The sequence below is a fragment of the Pteropus alecto genome, unplaced genomic scaffold (assembly GCF_000325575.1).
Source record: "Pteropus alecto unplaced genomic scaffold, ASM32557v1 scaffold3, whole genome shotgun sequence".
Classification (NCBI taxonomy): Eukaryota; Metazoa; Chordata; class Mammalia; order Chiroptera; family Pteropodidae; genus Pteropus; species Pteropus alecto.
In genome coordinates this window covers 68,148,053-68,166,095 of record NW_006442484.1, presented here as the reverse complement: position 1 = coordinate 68,166,095, position 18,043 = coordinate 68,148,053, and the positions used below count along the sequence as shown (strand labels likewise).

General features: G+C 35.3%; 1 protein-coding gene across 2 annotated transcripts; it reads right to left on the bottom strand.

Moving 5' to 3' along the window:
* Positions 1 to 142: 142 nt before the first annotated feature.
* Positions 143 to 18,022, bottom strand: FASTKD2 (FAST kinase domains 2). Of its 2 annotated transcripts, none has more exons than XM_006921386.3 (12): positions 17,760 to 18,022; positions 16,253 to 17,081; positions 9,318 to 9,421; positions 8,298 to 8,406; positions 7,889 to 8,012; positions 7,461 to 7,600; positions 6,159 to 6,331; positions 5,136 to 5,299; positions 3,962 to 4,174; positions 3,453 to 3,540; positions 1,662 to 1,776; positions 143 to 654 (listed from the first exon to the last, which is right to left on the bottom strand). In XM_006921386.3, the coding sequence occupies exons 2-12, from the start codon at positions 16,967 to 16,969 to the stop codon at positions 535 to 537; spliced, it is 2,067 nt and encodes a 688-aa protein (XP_006921448.1). In that variant the 5' UTR covers positions 16,970 to 17,081; positions 17,760 to 18,022; the 3' UTR covers positions 143 to 534. The 2 variants fall into 2 exon arrangements, with proteins under 2 accessions (XP_006921448.1, XP_015452253.1); XM_015596767.2 differs by having other exon boundaries at positions 16,253 to 17,036.
* Between the last annotated feature and the right edge of the window lie 21 nt (positions 18,023 to 18,043).

Sequence of the window (18,043 nt, the reverse complement as noted above, 5' to 3'; positions counted from 1 at the left end):
GCCTTTTTATCTGCCATGACAATTGGTACAAATTCAGTAAAACTGCTTCCCCAAAAGGTAGTTACAAGTATTCACAAATCTGTCCAATCCTTTGAATATGAGTCATAAATAGCCACTAGAAGAAACAGATACACACTTAAGATTTGGAGATGAATCTTAATTTAATAACAGAATATTTTCAACTCTTGCTCTGAAGTTTATAAGGAATAAATCATTTGGCCACACATATAAAACTGGGTGATGTCCAATCTGGAACCAACATCCAAATTTCTTGAGACACAAGCTAAAGAGCAATAGAGGATGAAATGATGTGGGAACCAAGTGATGTGCCTGAGACTCCAGGAAAATCCAATTCTTTGAGCTTTAACTTCCTCATACATAAATGAGGGAGGTGGATTAAATTACTGCTAAACTTCCTTTTAGCACTAACCTTTTCAAAAAGTCAGCTGAACTCTATTGACAACTGAATTGTAGTCTTTATTAAATTATTTTTACAAATTTATGTCTCCTAATATGAAAAAGTTGCTTTTTACTTTAACATGTGCTTTGAAAATTAACATCAGAAGCAGGAGGGTCTTCACTTGAATAGATTTCAGACTTCAAATATGCGACTGCATCCTTCATCTCTAGCTTTTCCATCTTCCAATTATTGACCTTACCAAAGAAAAAGGAAAATGACCAGGTTGCAAGAACACGTGACACATAAAATAAAAGCTAGTTTTGAGATCCAAGCATATTAAAGTAACATCAAGCTGACTACTTTTTAAAGGCAAATGTTATCTTATAATTACTCATATGTTAAAGGCTTAGTAAGATTATGTGCTAGGGTTGAAGAAAGCTCTTAACACTGAAAATTGTAAAAACTTTAAAGGTCTTCTAAAGGGTACAAAAATTCTTTCCTTTCTTGGGATAATCTTCCCAAGAACATATATAATAGCCAATATGAAAAAAAGAAGTCTTAAACAGTAGCCCATTAAGAGAAATGGGCCATCTTCACCTCAGTATCCATGCATAATCCATTTTTGGATACTAACATACCATAATGAAGATTCAAATGTTTACATTTCACATTATGCTCAGGACCAAATAAGTGGCATTTAGATAGATCCCAACATTAACATAAATAAAAATTTATTCATAAAGTTTTTGCTCCACACAGAGACATCTGGAGAGGCTGTTCAAGAAAAGCTGTGATGCTCAGAATCAAAATGAAGCATAAGAGAGAAGAGGAAGAACCATCCTCTTACAAAACCATTTAGCTCTTTCTGGTGACAAACATCCTATGACAGCCTCACACTGGCCCATGAAAACAAAGCTTTAATTAACATCTTTTCTTCACTTGTTCATGATAACCTGGAAATTGAATATGCTTTCATGTGTCTTAAATAAGAAAATATATTACTTATATATTTTTTTTTAACAAAAAGGATTAAAGCTGACCAAATGTAGCATTTATAAAACCCTAGGAAATGATTGTAATCAGCTGAGCAGAAGTCAATCATGTACTGGAAATGTCCTTTTTTCAAAGAAAATAACTAAAACACTTATTCCAATATTGCTGACAAGTCCTCTAGGGTCCTAGTAACCAACTTTAACCATAACATTCTTGGCAGAATGGACATTAGTAACTGAAGAGTATTTCATTTGCACATTTTTCTTACCAAGATCACATGAAAACCCATTACTTTCAAATGCCGCATTTTCATAGCAAGGAATCCTCTGGGGTGATTTGAATCCAAACAGTAATTAGATCTAGGAACACACAGTATGGCTATTCTGAAAGCAAAAATATACAATATAAGACTAGTTAATGAGATAACTATTTACTATCTTGCTGTCTTCCTGCTCTTTGGAGAGTGCAAAGTTGAGCTCTCCACTAACCTCAGTCCTCACCACTCCCTACTGTACCACTCATTCTCCTCTTGCTTCTTGGCCTCTGTAGTTATTCTGATATGTGAAGGCTGCTTCAGTAACCAAAAGCTTATAATAATGCTTTACACAGTCATCTCTAAACCATCTTTAAGAATGGCTACATTCTCAATGAAGAAAAATATTAGATATGAAAGGTTTTAAGGTTTTTCCTATGCAATTCTAATCTTTGATCTAAATGTAATTATTTACGCTACTAGTAGTATTGATGTAGCTAGCACTAAACGGTTAATGCTCTTCTTGTACATAATGTCTCCGAGCATTTAAATCCCAGAATTGGGAGACCAAATGCAAAGAAGAAAATACTAAAAGAAAGGCGAAACTGTTCAAAAGATAAAATCTATATGTGTAACAAATATGTGAAATCTGTAATTTGTTTTTTTCATTGTTCTTGGCCTTTGGAAAGATTAAGTTCAGTGCGGGGGCGGGGGTGGAGGGAGACATTTGCATCCTTATTGTCTTTGTTATACACTGGCTGTTACCTGAGATAATGTTAGAGGAATTTTATATTTTTAAAGGAATGCTCAAATTCCTTACTTCTCAGTAATTTAGGTTGAGAACCACTATGTTATATTATTATGCCAGAATAGTGGAGTAACTGAAAAAGAAAAATGATCTTCAATGAGGTCAAAGAGAAAGCCTTTTTTGAGGGGAGCTGGGCAACATGTATAGGGAAGACAGCAGTTGAAAAAGATGGCCAAGGAACAAGCTGGATGGATTAAGAAAGGGGAAAAGTTATAGTTCTACGTGACTAGAGAGGAATGGGCAGGTAAGAGTTTGAATCCCAAAAGATTTTTTTCAGTACCACTCTCCAACGTTATTTATGAGCATGTCCTATAAAGCAACAGGGAAGATAAGTTCCTGGGGGTCAGGATCCATGTCTGACTCATCCTTGTGTGCCCCACAGGCAGAGAAGAGCCTTTCCGGAAAGGCTGACTGGACACGGAGTGTGTGCAACACAATCTGATGCATCTACTTAAAAGGCAGGACATCCTCTAGGGTGTAGCAGCATATATCTCCCAGAGACACCCTATTTGTAGTGTGTGGGCCAAGGAAACGACTTATGATTAACTTCAATACTGTTTGATCAAGATACAATGCAGTTTACCTGAAAAGCTAAAGTTTCCCTACCTTTACAGTGGTCTCAGTGGTAGAGCAAAGTATGTATTGGGTATTTGATTTTGGTAGAAGCCTTAATTCGTTATGGTCACTGTTACATTATCTTGTCATTGGACTGATAGTTTCAATTATTATAGTTTCAATTTTTCTTAAACTGTTTACTGTAAAACATAACTTTTAAAAACTGCCTATTTCATTAAATGGCCCAACTGCCATCCGCTATCTTCAACCACGGTGCCCACACTTACAACTAAGAAGTAGATTATTGGATGAGAAGTCTCTTGGTGCATTACAAGCTCCATACAAATATAAGGTCTTAATATTGTTACTGCTATTTAATAGGAAATCTCTGAGAATTAAGATTTAAATTAAGAAAGCTCAGCGAATAAATATATGTAAGCAACCTTTGAATATCTGAAGCAGAAGTTACCACATCCACATCAGAAAGTGGAAGCACTTGACTCCTATTAGTATCCATTTTGAATTCAAAATCTGGAAGAAAAGAATTGATATTAATTTTTCAAACATCGCACCAAGTGATTTTCTCTCTCAAAACATATACCACTACCACCAGTAATGACTCTGGCAGCAGCTAAAATATACTGAGCTTACCATATGCCAGATACTGGTCTGAATTTTACATGTACAATCTCATTTACTCATCACACAAACTCTATGAAATGGGAACGGCTACTATTGCCATTTCTCACACAAGGAAAGGGAGGCTGCTAAGTCCTAAAGTCACAGCGTGCGTCAGCAGCAGAGTGAGAACCCACACCCAAGCAGCCCAGCTCCAGAGCCAGTTCTGCATGACACTGAAATGCCATGGTAAGCTCCTAACCTTTTGTCAGAAAAAAATAAATAAATAAAATAAATAAAATAGAATAGAGGAAAATCATATCAAGTTCCATACCAATATGATAATTATGTGGCAACTGTACATTTTCTGAGAAGTACCCTTCTCCCAGAAGGCTACGGAGTGCCTCAGCGACCTTTGCATTTGGATGTAATGGTGTGGATGGCGGCAGTGGCAGTGGTAGGTCTATGGCCTTGCGATAGGGAACATCATCAAGCTTTAGACAGGTTGTCAAAATATGAAGCTTGTGAACGTTCCTCTCCATGTCGCCTAATAAAAAAGAAAATAGGAAGTTAAGAAAAAATATTAATGCCATATTTAAGAAATTGTATTCATGTACTTATATTTCTGATTATTTGTTTATCAGGAGGAATCTCTCTGTCTCCTTAGTTCCACAGTATCTAGATCAATACCCTGGACTTGGTAATGTTTTAAGTTTTAAAATATCTTTCAACGTCATTTAGTCTAAATTCTTTATCTGAAGAGATGAGGAAATGCCCAGGAATGTTAAGATGCCTCATGATTAACTAAAGGCAAGACTGGGACTGGAATCCAGGCCTCCTGGGTTTCAAGCTGTTTCTCCCACATTAGATTGCTTGAAAAATCAGCACATGGTGTGCCTTCTTTTTAATTCAACTTTAGAATTTCGTAATGTTGTTTTAAAAAGAATTTAAACTATTCTTACATCATCAAATTTTGTACACTTAGCCTGATACTGCTTTTCCTGGTTTGATATTAAAGACCAAAAGTCAACAATTAATTTGGTTTCTAGAGTAAATAAGTTCACTACTTTGGTAACTATTTGGTTTCCTGATCTAACAGGCTGTGCGCTCCTTACAGGCCATGAGTGACAAAGTATTTATAGTTGCAAAAGTTGACTTACCTTGGCTTCAGATATCACAAGTAAGGATCAAGAAGTACAAACACCTCTGATCAAGGCATAAAGAATGACGTGAGCATTTAGCCTTTGTACAGGAGCATAAAGTGTAAATAAAACGAACGATGATGGGGTGTTTCTCGTTCCTGCTTTCTCTATTTAGGACCTGTCATTAAAGGAGGCTCCCCAGGTTTGCTGGTTCGAAGCACTGACCTTCGACTTCACCATTATCAGTCCTTTCCTCAGTAGCATTCTGCATGTTCTAACACTAATCCAATTAAGACCCCATTCAGAAACGCAAGGTAGCCAGTGGTACTGCCCTATTTCAGTCACCATTATGCACTGATACCCTACCTGATATCAGTAGCTCATTGATGATGTCCTTTTGAAGAAGCTGATTGATAGGGGCCAGAGGAAAATGATTCATCAAGCAAAATGAACACACAGCATTCAATAGGTTTTCAGAAGAGATGTGGTGAAGATAACCAGTCAGAGCACTGGCCATCACCTCTAGGAACCTTCAGGGCGACAAAGAAAAATCAGTTTTCAAATATAAAGAAAAGGTCATGGTAGAGCTGGTGAGGTGCCACAGAACCAATGGCTTTAAGAAGTCCAAAGAAGGAGATAAGAAAATCTTATCTCTTGTTGTAAGAAGCTGACGTAGGTTAACTCGTTTAATCTCCATAACAACCCAATGTGATTAGAAATAACTTTTACTTCTTATCCCCATTTTAACAGGTGGAGAGATTGAGGCAGAGATAAGTAACTTGCCAAAGTAGCAAATGAATGGCAGAGCTGGGATTCAAACCTAAACTAAGCAAGATGTCTCCAAAGTCTGTGTTTTTAATCACTCTCCTAACAAATTATATTTTATATGTGTTTCTGATTTTTAATGAACCCTAACAGATCTAGAGGAAGGAAAGATGTTGTGGATAGAAAGCAGAGGTATGAAAGAGGCTGGCATGTTTGAAGAATTTCTGCATTTAGTAATAGAAGTGCATGGTTGTGGTTGAAAATGAAAAGAATAGAAAGCAGTAGTTTGGGACCAAAACAAACAATGAACTCAGGAACTGAGGGAACAAGCTGAGAGAGTTTGAAATGAACACTCCTATGCTGAATTAACAAATCAGGAAAAACAAAACAAAACAAAACAAAAAAAAAACAAGCAAGACAATGAACAGCAAAAATAAAAGAAAATTCTGCAAAACTTAATACTGCTTAATTTCTAATTATATCTATAAATAATACTATGTTTTATTTATTTATGATGGTGATAGATGTGTTCACGTAATAATTTGTTGGCCTTATGACGATTTGTAATCCTTTCCATAGTATGTTATGTGGCAATAAAAAAGTAAAAAAAGAACAAGTACATACTCTCGGGGCTGGCACTCGTGGAGGTGATTGAGAGAAGAATACACGTGAAGAATAGAAACAGTGCTTTTCATGTTTAGGAAGCCAGGTTCATCTACTACTTTCTTCATAAACAAGTCCATCAAACCACTATGTCGAAAGCCAAGGTTTTCAAATAAAATGAGGAGAAAAAGAACCTTAAAAAAAGAGTGAATTAAAAACTTTTTAATAGTTATAGTATTCTAGTAGTAATTTTTTTAGATCTCAAAAAATTTAAACAGCAATAGAACTGTCCTGATTAAGAGACTATTCCCTAAAAAAGGAAAAATTATCTTTCCCTCACAAATTCTGTTTCCGTAATTTTTGAATCAGTTATTAAGTTAATAAGCAATCTCTTTTTATAAGCAGAGAACCAGGGTATAACATTTTCCATGTTTCCATTTCATTTAAAAATAAAGCCTTTTCTATAGGCTTTTCATACAACATATCTGAAAACTACTTTAAATATGCCTTATCTGAAGTTTTTAAAAATTACCAACTCAATTTTGAACTGTTCTTCCTTCCAAACCTAGATACTTTGTAGATTCTAACATATAAGAGATAACTCAAAATTTCTATGGTCAATATGAATTGCTGTAAATGAGAACAGAGATGAAAAAATATGATTAAATTAAAATTTCCAGTTAACTTCTCATTTCCGTCTTGGTCTTTCTCATGATTAGTATTTCTCTTTCCAAAATCAATTTCCATGGCAAACTCAATATTCATCTCACTCTCCAAAGTACAGTGAACCTAGTGATCTAACAGTTATTACTGCTTAAGTGCAAAAAGAAGTTTTTACCAGGTGCTTCACTCAGGTTTATATAACTAATGCAGTCCCTGAACTTAAAGACTCGTACTCTGAAGAAAACAAGCAAACTTTCCATAAATAGAAAATAGACATGATCATTAAGTAATGACATTTTATTCTTCAAAAAGCATAAGTCTGTCACATCACCCATATTTATTATACTAAATCTAACCAAAAAAACTAGAAAGACAGAAATAATCCTAATCTAAAGCATCATAAAACCTTTTGAAAAACAAATAGAAGAGCAAACATTGGACAATATAATTTTTATCTCAGATAGAAAGATTGAATAGAAATAAATAGGTAATTTCAAAAGAGAAATGATAAGGACCTAATTTTTCGAAAGTCAATTTAGCATTAGAATATTTTGATATTTTAAATGCTATAAAGCTGATAGAGAAATACTTAGAACGCTAAATGAATTAATATGCTCTTAAAAGTTTCTGAGGCTTATTCGAAACCATTAACAGACTTACTTGTTTCAACTTCCAGATGTCAAAAGTGGTAGCCACATAATCTGCTATTCCCTTAAAAAGATCTAAATTACGGTATTGGAGATCTTTGCAAGACTGCAGTATGTTGATCAATATTTTAAAAGGACACCCATGAATATTACCTTTAAGAATGAATGAAAAAAACAAACATTACCAGATGGTTTTGAATGTAAGATCCAAGATATTTTATACTCAATACTTTTGTTTCTTAAAAAAAAAGCACTGTATTTTGTAAAAAAAAAAAAAAAAAAGAAAGAAAGAAAAGAAAAAAACTACAAAAATAAAATTTAGATCTAACCAAACCATCAGATATTTTTGATATGGTAATAGCCAAGTCCTTAAAACAAACCAAATATAGTGTGGACCAGTAGGTCAGATCCTAAAAATCATGAAAGAAAAATTATCCTTACCTATGATCACCTTACTGCATTCATTAAGAAGTGTAACAGAACGATGATTCATGGTGGCTAGAGCCCCAAACATGCGCTGGCTATTCAAAAGAGAAAATCTGTCTAATTCCCTCAAGGCTTTCATCTGAAGAAACATGAGATTGAATTTATCATTTGTGGCAAAATAAATTAAATCTATAAATAAAAAGGATAAAGTATGAGCAAAGTGACTCCAACAGATATATAGATTAAATATACATATTTTTATATATATAGATAAACATAAGTCTACTTTTATTTTACTTTAGCAAAGTTAAACCCAAAAGCACAACAATGTCCTCCTAAAAAATTGACTTTAGGAAGTGATAGCAGGTCACAAGAAATAATTTTTCAAATCTCACCCACTAGAAGATACTCAGAAAGTGTTTACCTCCAGTTTCTTTTTAAGAGCAATAGGTGCATCTTTTCCAATACATTTCATCACAGTTTGCAAGGTGAAGACATGTTCTATTTTCCAAATTTGTTGATCAACTATTATCCTGTCATCAAACACAATAAATATCACAATCCTAGAATTTTAAAACCAGAAGAGAAATCTTAAAAGTCATTTGGTCCAGCTCCTACTTCTAGGCAAGAAATATGAAGCCCATAGAAATGATCTACCCACCCAAGACAGGTTAAGTAGTTAGTGAAAGATCCTGGACCAGTTTAGCACTATTTCCTCTCACATTATTCTGCTACCTGTATGAATGAACAAATCACATCAGACTATAGTAAGATATCCCAATGCATAGTTAATGAAAAAAGGATTTAATATTATCCACACTGATGTATGACATTATATCAGTTGCATCAATTTTATAAATCAGAATAATCAAACTCCTTTTCAAGCCAGGCCACTGTCATGTGACGGCTACATAGTGCCCAAATAACCATTAAAAATGAAAGCCTTTCAATTCTCTCCAGCCCACATTAGTACTATATTTTAAATTCGGATTTCGATGTTACCTGTAGCTTTTCTTTTTTTATGGTGGACTCTAAACTAGAGTATTATTCCCACCTTTACCTGACCCAGAGTTAGAATTTTTTTTTCAATTATTTTTTTTAGGTGAAGCAATCCTTGGTTGACCTCACAGACTGCAAAGACCTTGTCAGCTTACAATCCCTTATTTTTTATTTTTTACGCCTAGTACCTGGTCTCCCATCCAAGTACTAACCAGGCCCGACCCTGCTTAGCTTCCGAGATCAGATGGGATCGGGCTTGTTCAGGGTGGCGTGGCTGTAGACCAGAGTTAGACTTTTAAGTTTATTAAGGTTTTAAAGACTATAACTAACATCAAAGTCTCCCCCAACCCAAAAAAAAAGCAGTTCGGCTTTCATCTTGATTTTTGATTTAAGATATTAGAGAAACAGAGATTGCCACATGAAGAATGCATAAGAGAGTTCTCACCGCAATCCTGCTCGAAGAACATCCACATTCTTGCATGGCTCCATTGCCTCTAAAACAGTTGACAAAACTGAAAGACATTTCTCATCACACTCATTGATACGTTCCTATTGAAACATAATTACAAAAATACTATCGATCATGAAACCACTGAACTGATGCTTCCAATTAATGGATTAAGTCTCAACTAAATAATTTATTCAGAGTCAGTACTCAATAAACAGCATCTTTAAGAAATAAACTGTTGTACGTAGTGAATTTTCCAAATAACCAACACACACTCTTTTATGCATCAATTTTTTTTACATTCACCATTACCACTGAAAATCTATTTGATATTGATTATATTCCTCTGCTTCTGAAATAACTTTTATCAAACATTTTTACCACTTCTTAGGACTCAAGGTCATTGTGAAGACAACAAGTGCAGTAATATAAAAGCTACTGGGGTAGAGAGGGCAATTTGCCTACCCATAAAGAAACTTCAATAACTGTGTCCTTATAATTTCCCTATATTCTTTCTTGGATATCAAACTGCAGCTCCTGCTGTAAATCTTCTGATCCACATCTGCTGTTACCTTTTACCACCATTATCTGGGTCTCAAGGGGAGCCCCAGGCTGAAAGATCCTTCTTTCAGGTCCTTTGGGTTAGGGTACTAATTTAGTTCCCAGAAATGAAAGTGGAGATAATTTGGAAAACGAATAGTAAAAACACAGCTTACCTAGTGCTATACAATCTAATCACAACTAGTCTACACACCTCACAAAAGTATTTGTGTTCACATCTGAGGAAACTTAGGCTGAAAGAGGTACAATCTTTTGCTAAAATTACATGACTAACAAGGCACAAAGTCTCAAGTCAGAACCAGATAAGAAATGGATAAGGCTTTACATATTTCGGGGCTCCCTAACTATTACTAACAGAACTATAAGGAGAAACTGACCAAAACACTAACATAGCAGGAGACCTAAATATCCACTGTCAATAAGGAAATAACATCTTTCAATGACACATTAGACTATTGGACATAATCTACACTTACAGAGCCTTTCATCCCAAAAGAGCTGATTATTCATTCTTCTTTAGTGCACATGAAATATTCTCCAGGACTGACCACATGCTGGGACACAAAACAAGCCTTAACAAATATAAGAGAACTGAAGTCATATTAACCATATTCTCTGATCATAATGCTTTGAAGCTTGTGATCAACTGTAACCAGAAAGCAGGAAGAGCCACAAATACATGGAGATTAAACAATATGCTACCGAAGAATGACTGGGTCACAGAAGAAATAAAAAGATCAAGAGTTACAAGAAAAGAATGAGTGTGAAAATACAACATACCAAAATTTTGGGGACACAGCAAAAGTGGTAAGAAGAGGAGAGTTCATATCATTACAGGCCTATCTCAAAAAAACAAGAATGAGCCCAAATAAACAACATAACATTACATCTTAAAAAACTAGAAAAAGAAGTGAAGCCCAAAATCAGCAGAAGAAAAGAAATAATCAAAATTAGAGCAGAATTAAATGAAACTGAGAACAAAAAGACAACAGAAAAAAATAAATGCAACAAAGAGCTGGTTCAAGATGATTAATAAAATTGACAAACCCCTGGCTAGGCTCACTAAAGAAAAAAGAGAAAGGACACAAACAAAATCAGGAATGAAAGAAAAGTTATGACAGATACCGCAGAAATACAAAGGATCATACAAGAATACTATGAAAAATTATATAACACCAAATTTAATAACCTAGAAGAAATGGACAAGTTTTTAGAAATACACAACCTTCCTAGACTGAATCATGAAGAACTGGAAAATCTAAATAGACTGATCAGCAGTATGAAAATTGAAACAATCATCAAAAATCTACCAAAAAATAAAAATCCAGGAACAGATGTCTTCACCAGTGAATTCTACCTAACATTCAAAGAAGATTTAATACCTATTCTTCTCAAACTCTTCCAAAAAATTGAAGAGGAGGCAAGACTACCTCTTTCTGTTTATGAGGCCAACATCATCCCGATACCAAAACCTGGTAAAGATAACACAAAAAGAAAACTACGGACCAATATCTCTCATGAACACAGATGCAAAAATCCTAAATAAGATATTAACGAATCAAATACAACAACACACTAAAAAAATTATACACCATGATCAAGTGGGTTTCATCCTAGGGGCGCAGGGATGATTTAACAAACACAAATCAATTAATGTGATACACCACATAAACAAAATAAAGAATAAGAATCATATGATTATATCAAAAGATGCAGAAAAAGCCTTTGACAATATACAGCATCATTTATGATTAAAACACTTAATAAGTATAGAAGAAAAGTACCTCAACAGAATAAAGGCCATATATGACAAACCTTTGGCTAACATTATAGTTAATGGTGAAAAGCTAAAAACCTTTTTCTAAGATCAAGAACAAGACAAGGCTGTCCACTATCACCACTATTATTCAGTATAATATTGGAGTCCTAGCACATGTAATCAGGCAAGATAAAGAAGTAAAAGGTATCCAAATAGGAAATGAAGAAGTCAAACTGTCACTATTTGCGGATGACATGATTCTCTATACAGAAATCCCTAAAGACTCTACTAACACGCTACCGGAAGTAATAAACAAATACAGTAAAGTTTCAGGAATCAAAATCAATGTTTAAAAATTCACAGCATTCTTATACTTTAATAATGAATTGTCAGAAAAAGAAATGGAAAAAAAAAATCCCTTTTGCAATTGCAACAAAAAGAATAAAATACCTAGGAATAAACCTAATGAAACATGTGAAGGACCAATACAATAAAAACTATGAGACATTATTTAAAAAAATTTTGAAGAAGACACAAAGAAATGGAAAGATATTCTGTGCTCTTAGACTGGAAGAATCAACAGTTAAAATGATCATATTACCCAAAGCATCATACAGATTTAAATCAATCCCCATTAAAATTCCATTGGCATTTTTTAAAGAAATAGAACAAAAAATCATCAGATTTGTATGGAAGCACAAAAGATCCCAAATAGCCCAAGCCATCCTGAGAAAAAAAACAAGGCTGGAGGCATCACTCTGTCCAACTTCAAATTATACTACAAAACTACAATAATCAAAACAGCATGGTATTGGCAGGAAAACAGACACAGAAAAACAGTGGAATAGAATTGAGAGTCCGGAAGTAAACCCGTTTACATGGGCAAATAATTTTCGACAAAAAAGGCAAACCACACACCAAAATTAACTCCAAATGGATTAAGGACCTAAATATAAGAACTGAAACAATAAATTACATAGAACACAACATAAAAGCTAAACTCAAGGACCTTGGATTTAAAGAGGATTTTATGAATTTTACCTCAAAGGCAAGGGAAGTAAAAACTAAAATAAATGAACGGAACTACATCAAAATAAAAAGCTTCTGCTCAGCAAAAGAAATTGTCAACAAGGTAGAGACAACCACCAGAATGGGAAAATATATTTGCAAGCAACACCTCCAATAAGGGCTTAATATCCAAAATATACAAAGAACTCATAAAAGTCAATAACAACAAAAAAACAAAGGAACTAATCAAAAAATGGGCAGAGGACCTGAACAGACACTTCTCTCTAGAGGACATAAAAATGGCCAACAAATATTTGAAAAGATGCTCAACATAGCTAGCTATTAGGGAAATGCAAATCAAAACCGCAATGAGATACCATCTCACACCTGTTATAATGGCTATCATCAACAAGATTAGTAATTACAAGTGCTGGAAAGGATGTAGAGAAAAAGGAACCCACCTACACTGCCGGTGGGAGAAAATTGGTACAGCCACTATGGAGGTTCCTCAAAAAACTAGGAATTGAACTACCATATGATACATCAATCCCACTTCTGGGTATTTACCCAAAAAACCTGAAAACATTTATCCAAAATTATATGCACCCCAGTGTTCACAGCAGCATTATTAACAGTGGCCAGGACATGGAAGCAATCGAAGTGTCCTACAATAGATGATTGTATAAAGATGTGGTACATATACGCAATGGACTACTACTCAGATAAGAGAAGAAATAACTGCCATTTGCAACAACACAGATGGATCTTGAGATAAGCATGCTAAGCGAAATTAAGATAGAAAACAGTTGAAAACCACATGGTATCACTCATACATATGAGGGATATAGATCTAAATGCAATAAACATGACAAACAGAGACTCATGGACAGTGGACTAGTGGTTACCAGAGGGAAGGTAGGAGGGAGGTGATAGATAGGGGGAGAAGGGGGTCAAATATGTGGTGACAGAAAGAAATCTAACTATGGGTGATAAACACACAATGTAATATATGTACAACATACTGTTGAATCGTATACTTGAAACTTACTGGATTGTGTTGATCAATGACACCCCAATAATTTTTAATAATATGTAAAAAAAATTAAGAAAATATTAAAAAATGAAATAAAATAGATATTTTAACACTTTCAATTAGGTTATAGCCGAGTTATATGGGCCTGGGAGCCATTTTGTCTCTTTTACGTAATATTGTACAGTAGTCCCCCTTATCTATGGTTTTGCTTCCTGAGATTTTAGTCACCCATAGTCAACCAAGGTCTGAAAATATTAAATGGAAAATTCCAGAAATAAACAATTCATAAGTTAAATTGCAAGAAAAAGAAAGAAAGAAAAGAAAAGAAAGAAAAAAGAAATGGATAAGGCTGGAATTAAAACAAAAGACATCTCATTTCCATGGGAGTGTTTTCATAACAATTTACAACATACCATCAATATCTACTGTTAGGAAAGGCCATTTGGCTATGTTTGTAGGGTAAATTCATTGATGACATACTGTCCTTTCATCTCTAGCTAAAAAGTATTTACAACATTCCAAAAGGTCAGTGAGACACAATCATACATACAGATATTCTGATTCCAAATATCCACTGCTAACCAATACAGATATGAATGCTGATATGAATACCTGTCCAAAATCTAATAAGAGCATCACTGACCAGGTAAAATGACTTACTATAATCACTTTAAAATAACTGTATAGGAAACACAGTCTACCAAATAAACATGGATATTCTGTGGTTTAAACACATACACACACACACACACACACACACACACACACACACACACACAGACACACAACGCACGTTCTTGGTTGAGGACATATGGAAATCACAGTAATGTAAAAAGTTAAAAATTCTCATATACCTATAAACCCAATTCTTGAATTCCATAGTAGGATAGGATTTCCGTCAGATTATCCCCAGGAAATTCCTATCTTTTAAAAAATTACTTAATTATGATCATTGAGTTTAGAAGTCTGGTGTCCACTTTTAAAAGGCAAATGATTACTTTAATAAGCTATCCTTCCCTCATCACATCTGCTGTAGTTTCAGTGACATCAAACGGAATACTGACTCTCTTGTCTGAAACTAAAAGTGGCTCTTCCACCCAATTTCAACTTTCTTCCAAACCATTTTCCATTCATACGGTGAGTGGAAAATTGAGCACATTGACCCTTTGCTTAAAATATTTAAGTGGATCCTCATTGCCTATAGGATAAATCCAAACTCATTAGCTAGGCTTAAAAGACTCTTTACGATTCATCCTTTTTTTCCAGCCTAATATCTTTCCACTATCTCTTCCTCCTTGACCACCACATACACAATTTCCTCCCCGCTCCCTCAAACACACAACCCTAACATTTGGTACTTCAGCCATACAGAACTACTTGCAGCTCCTCAAACTTGCCAAACTTTTGTTTGGAATGAACATACAAGTCTTCTCTGATTGAATCACTCCCTTTGCTATCAGCTTCTCACAAACTGCTGTTTATTCCTTGGATTCGGCTTAGACACCATCTCCTACTGGGCTTGAATCCTAGTTCTACCATGGAGTAGATGTTTGTTTATTCACTCAGCGAATATTTATCAAGTACCACAAACAGTAACATTAATAGATATGTGACCCTGAGAAAGTTATTTAACCTCTCTAAGCCTAAATTTCCTAATCATTAGTAAGATGAGAGCAACAATGCTTATTTCAAAAGGCTATACTGGAATTACATGAGGTAATTCGGTTTTCAAATCTATCTCTGCCTCAAACACTAATCCTGTATCCTTCTCCCCATCTCTTCTACCACGATGAGGTCTTCTCCTGACTAGGCTGAAAGTCCATTATACACACTCATAAGACTCTAAATTTTTGTTTCATTGCACTGAAAGTTCTATGTAGCCATTGTTTTGTTCACAATTATATTCCCCTCTGCTGAGTACAATGCCTATAAAAGAGCAAATGTATGACTCATTAAATGCATGTTGGTTGTTTTGTAATCGCCTACAAAACAGCTATCTTCCCCCTAGATTATAAGGGCAGGAATCATGTCTTCTAAATCTTTTTATTCCTAGTGACAAGTGTAGTAACTGATACATAGTTGACACTCAAATGTTTACTGCATGAATGAATTCATTAGCTGTGTGACTTTTAGCCAACTTGCTTAACATCACTGTGTGTTTCTTCATCTGCAAACCTGAGGTAACATCTTTTTAGGGCTGTTGAAGGATTAAATATGATTATACAAGTAAAAGGTATAGGTACTCAATAAATATTAGTTCTCATCCCTTGTCTCCTTCCTTCAACTACTCAATTTTTCTTGTATATTTTATATCTCTCCTCATTTTAGCTTGTTACTCACTATCATTCAACTCTAGAGAAAAAAAAATGGAACAAGATTTCATAAATTTCTATAGCAAAAGGCAAGAAAGACCTAGTTATGGTCTCTAAGTCATATATATGCAGAAATAAATATAAAGGAAACTACCATTCCACTAATAGTCTCTTTCAAGGAGGCTAAATCTGTTTCCCTTCATTCTTTCAAGATAGGCAAACCAAGTAAAAGGATGTATAAGTCTCCCTTTGATTTTACCTGGACCACCCTCAGCAAAGTCTGTACCAGAAGAGTGTTCTGAGGAATTCCAAGCTTCACCACAGCATGAAGACTGAACAGCAGGTGGTCACAGTACATGACCTTGGCTTCTCTCATCATTTGTTCACACAGCTGTGTAAACGCAGGGTGGTTAAACATCAGTTGTTTTTCAAAGCGCCTCTGGTCAACAGACATCCTTTTGGCAATTGTCCACATCGCTGAGAAATAGTTACTACTAGGAAATGTAGGTGCTTTTGAAAATGTATCTAACACATCACTCAGGGAATTACACTCCTGAGACAGTTTTCTGTAGTTGACAGGGGTTGATTTTGTTTCCTTGGTGAGAACATAGTCATTGGAAGCTTCATGATGAAAGTTTTTCTTCAATCCATTATCAGAGACACGAGACTGTTTTGAGTCAAAGGATAGTCTTCTAGGACAAAGTAGTGTGTAAACTGGAAGGACTGTTTGAGTGCTTATGCCTTTTGTTTGAAAGTGATTACCTCCTGATTTAGAAATCAAGGCATCCTGAAAGCGGTATCTTATATATGATTGCATTCTATTATCGAAGTTATTTAAAAGGTTTCTTGGGTTCCAGTTCGAATAAACACTTTTTGGTCTGCAAAATCCCACAGGATACAGCCTCGCAGTTCTGCTTAGTACTAAAGAACTGCATTGTCTGAGGTTCCACAAAAAGGAACCTGCTCTGTTATTCATTTTGCTATCCACCGAAACACTTTCAAATGGCTTTAGAGTTGTCGATATGACACAAACGTCGCTTCAACTAGTGAAAGAGAACACATGCTGTTGTTTTCCTGTAGGGGAAGGGCTTATTAAAGAAATAAAAATTAAAACAAAAACTTTTATTTAAAGAAATAAAATGCATTTAATAGGGACTAAAGTGGGAACCTATAGAGACATTAAAGATTTACATTAAAACGGTAAAACTTTTTCCAATGTGGGCTTCCTTCACTTCTACCACAATGTGTACAGTTTTAAAGGAGCCAGGTTACTTTGGAAAGAGTTGTTGTATAAACGAGAGTTTAAAAAAGAGAAAAAGAAAAAGAAGTGTATTTCTGGTAGAAACGTGTTCCCACAAAGATCACTTTGCAGAACGGATTTTATGTTACCATTACCTCGGAGATGTCTTCAATGAAACTTAAAGGTTTAACATTGATGGATACTTTTTAACATAAGGGTTTAGCAACAGTCGAACCCCGACTATTGAGAATGGGGACCTGAACGGGTAGAATGGCTCAGGAGAGAAAGCAGCAAACTAAACTGACATTCGCATGTGGCCTGCGTCTGGGTGGAAGAGACAACCAGCCAGTCACACCAGATTTCAGAACCAACGTCAGAAGCTGTTCTCTCCGGAGCTGGGCCACCCAGTATTAATCCTCCTCCCTAAACTTAATGCCCAGGCATCTCCTAAGACCTTTCTCCAAAAAGCAGTAAGTTTAAAGTGCAGTACCACCAACCATTCCACCTATACTTGTCCTCCACTCACCTTAGGTTAGAACCCCGTGGTTATATATAGGAGCAGCCATGACAGCGTCCCCGCGAGCTGCTCGTATCGCGAGATTTGACGGATCCTTCATAGGTCAAAAACTGTATGTTCGCGGCGGTTGTAGAAAGGTTCGCTTAAAAGAAAAAAAAGCCTACCAAAGAGAATGACTTCTTTTCTTACGTGCAGGGATAGAAACTGGGGAGACCCCAGAGCTTTTAAAGGCAATGTACGATCCCGTACCCCAACTTAAACTTTCCTGCTGGGCGCCAGACCCCGCGCTCAGT

Coding starts and splice junctions, on each gene's coding strand:
- FASTKD2 (XM_006921386.3), bottom strand. CDS start 16,969: ATGAATAACAGAGCAGGTTCCTTTTTGTGGAACCTCAGACAATGCAGT. Junction 1,777..3,452: donor TCTGCTTCAGATATTCAAAG/GTTGCTTACATA, acceptor TTTTGCTTTCAG/AATAGCCATACTGTGTGTTC. Junction 655..1,661: donor TGGGTTTTCATGTGATCTTG/GTAAGAAAAATG, acceptor TTCTTTGGTAAG/GTCAATAATTGGAAGATGGA.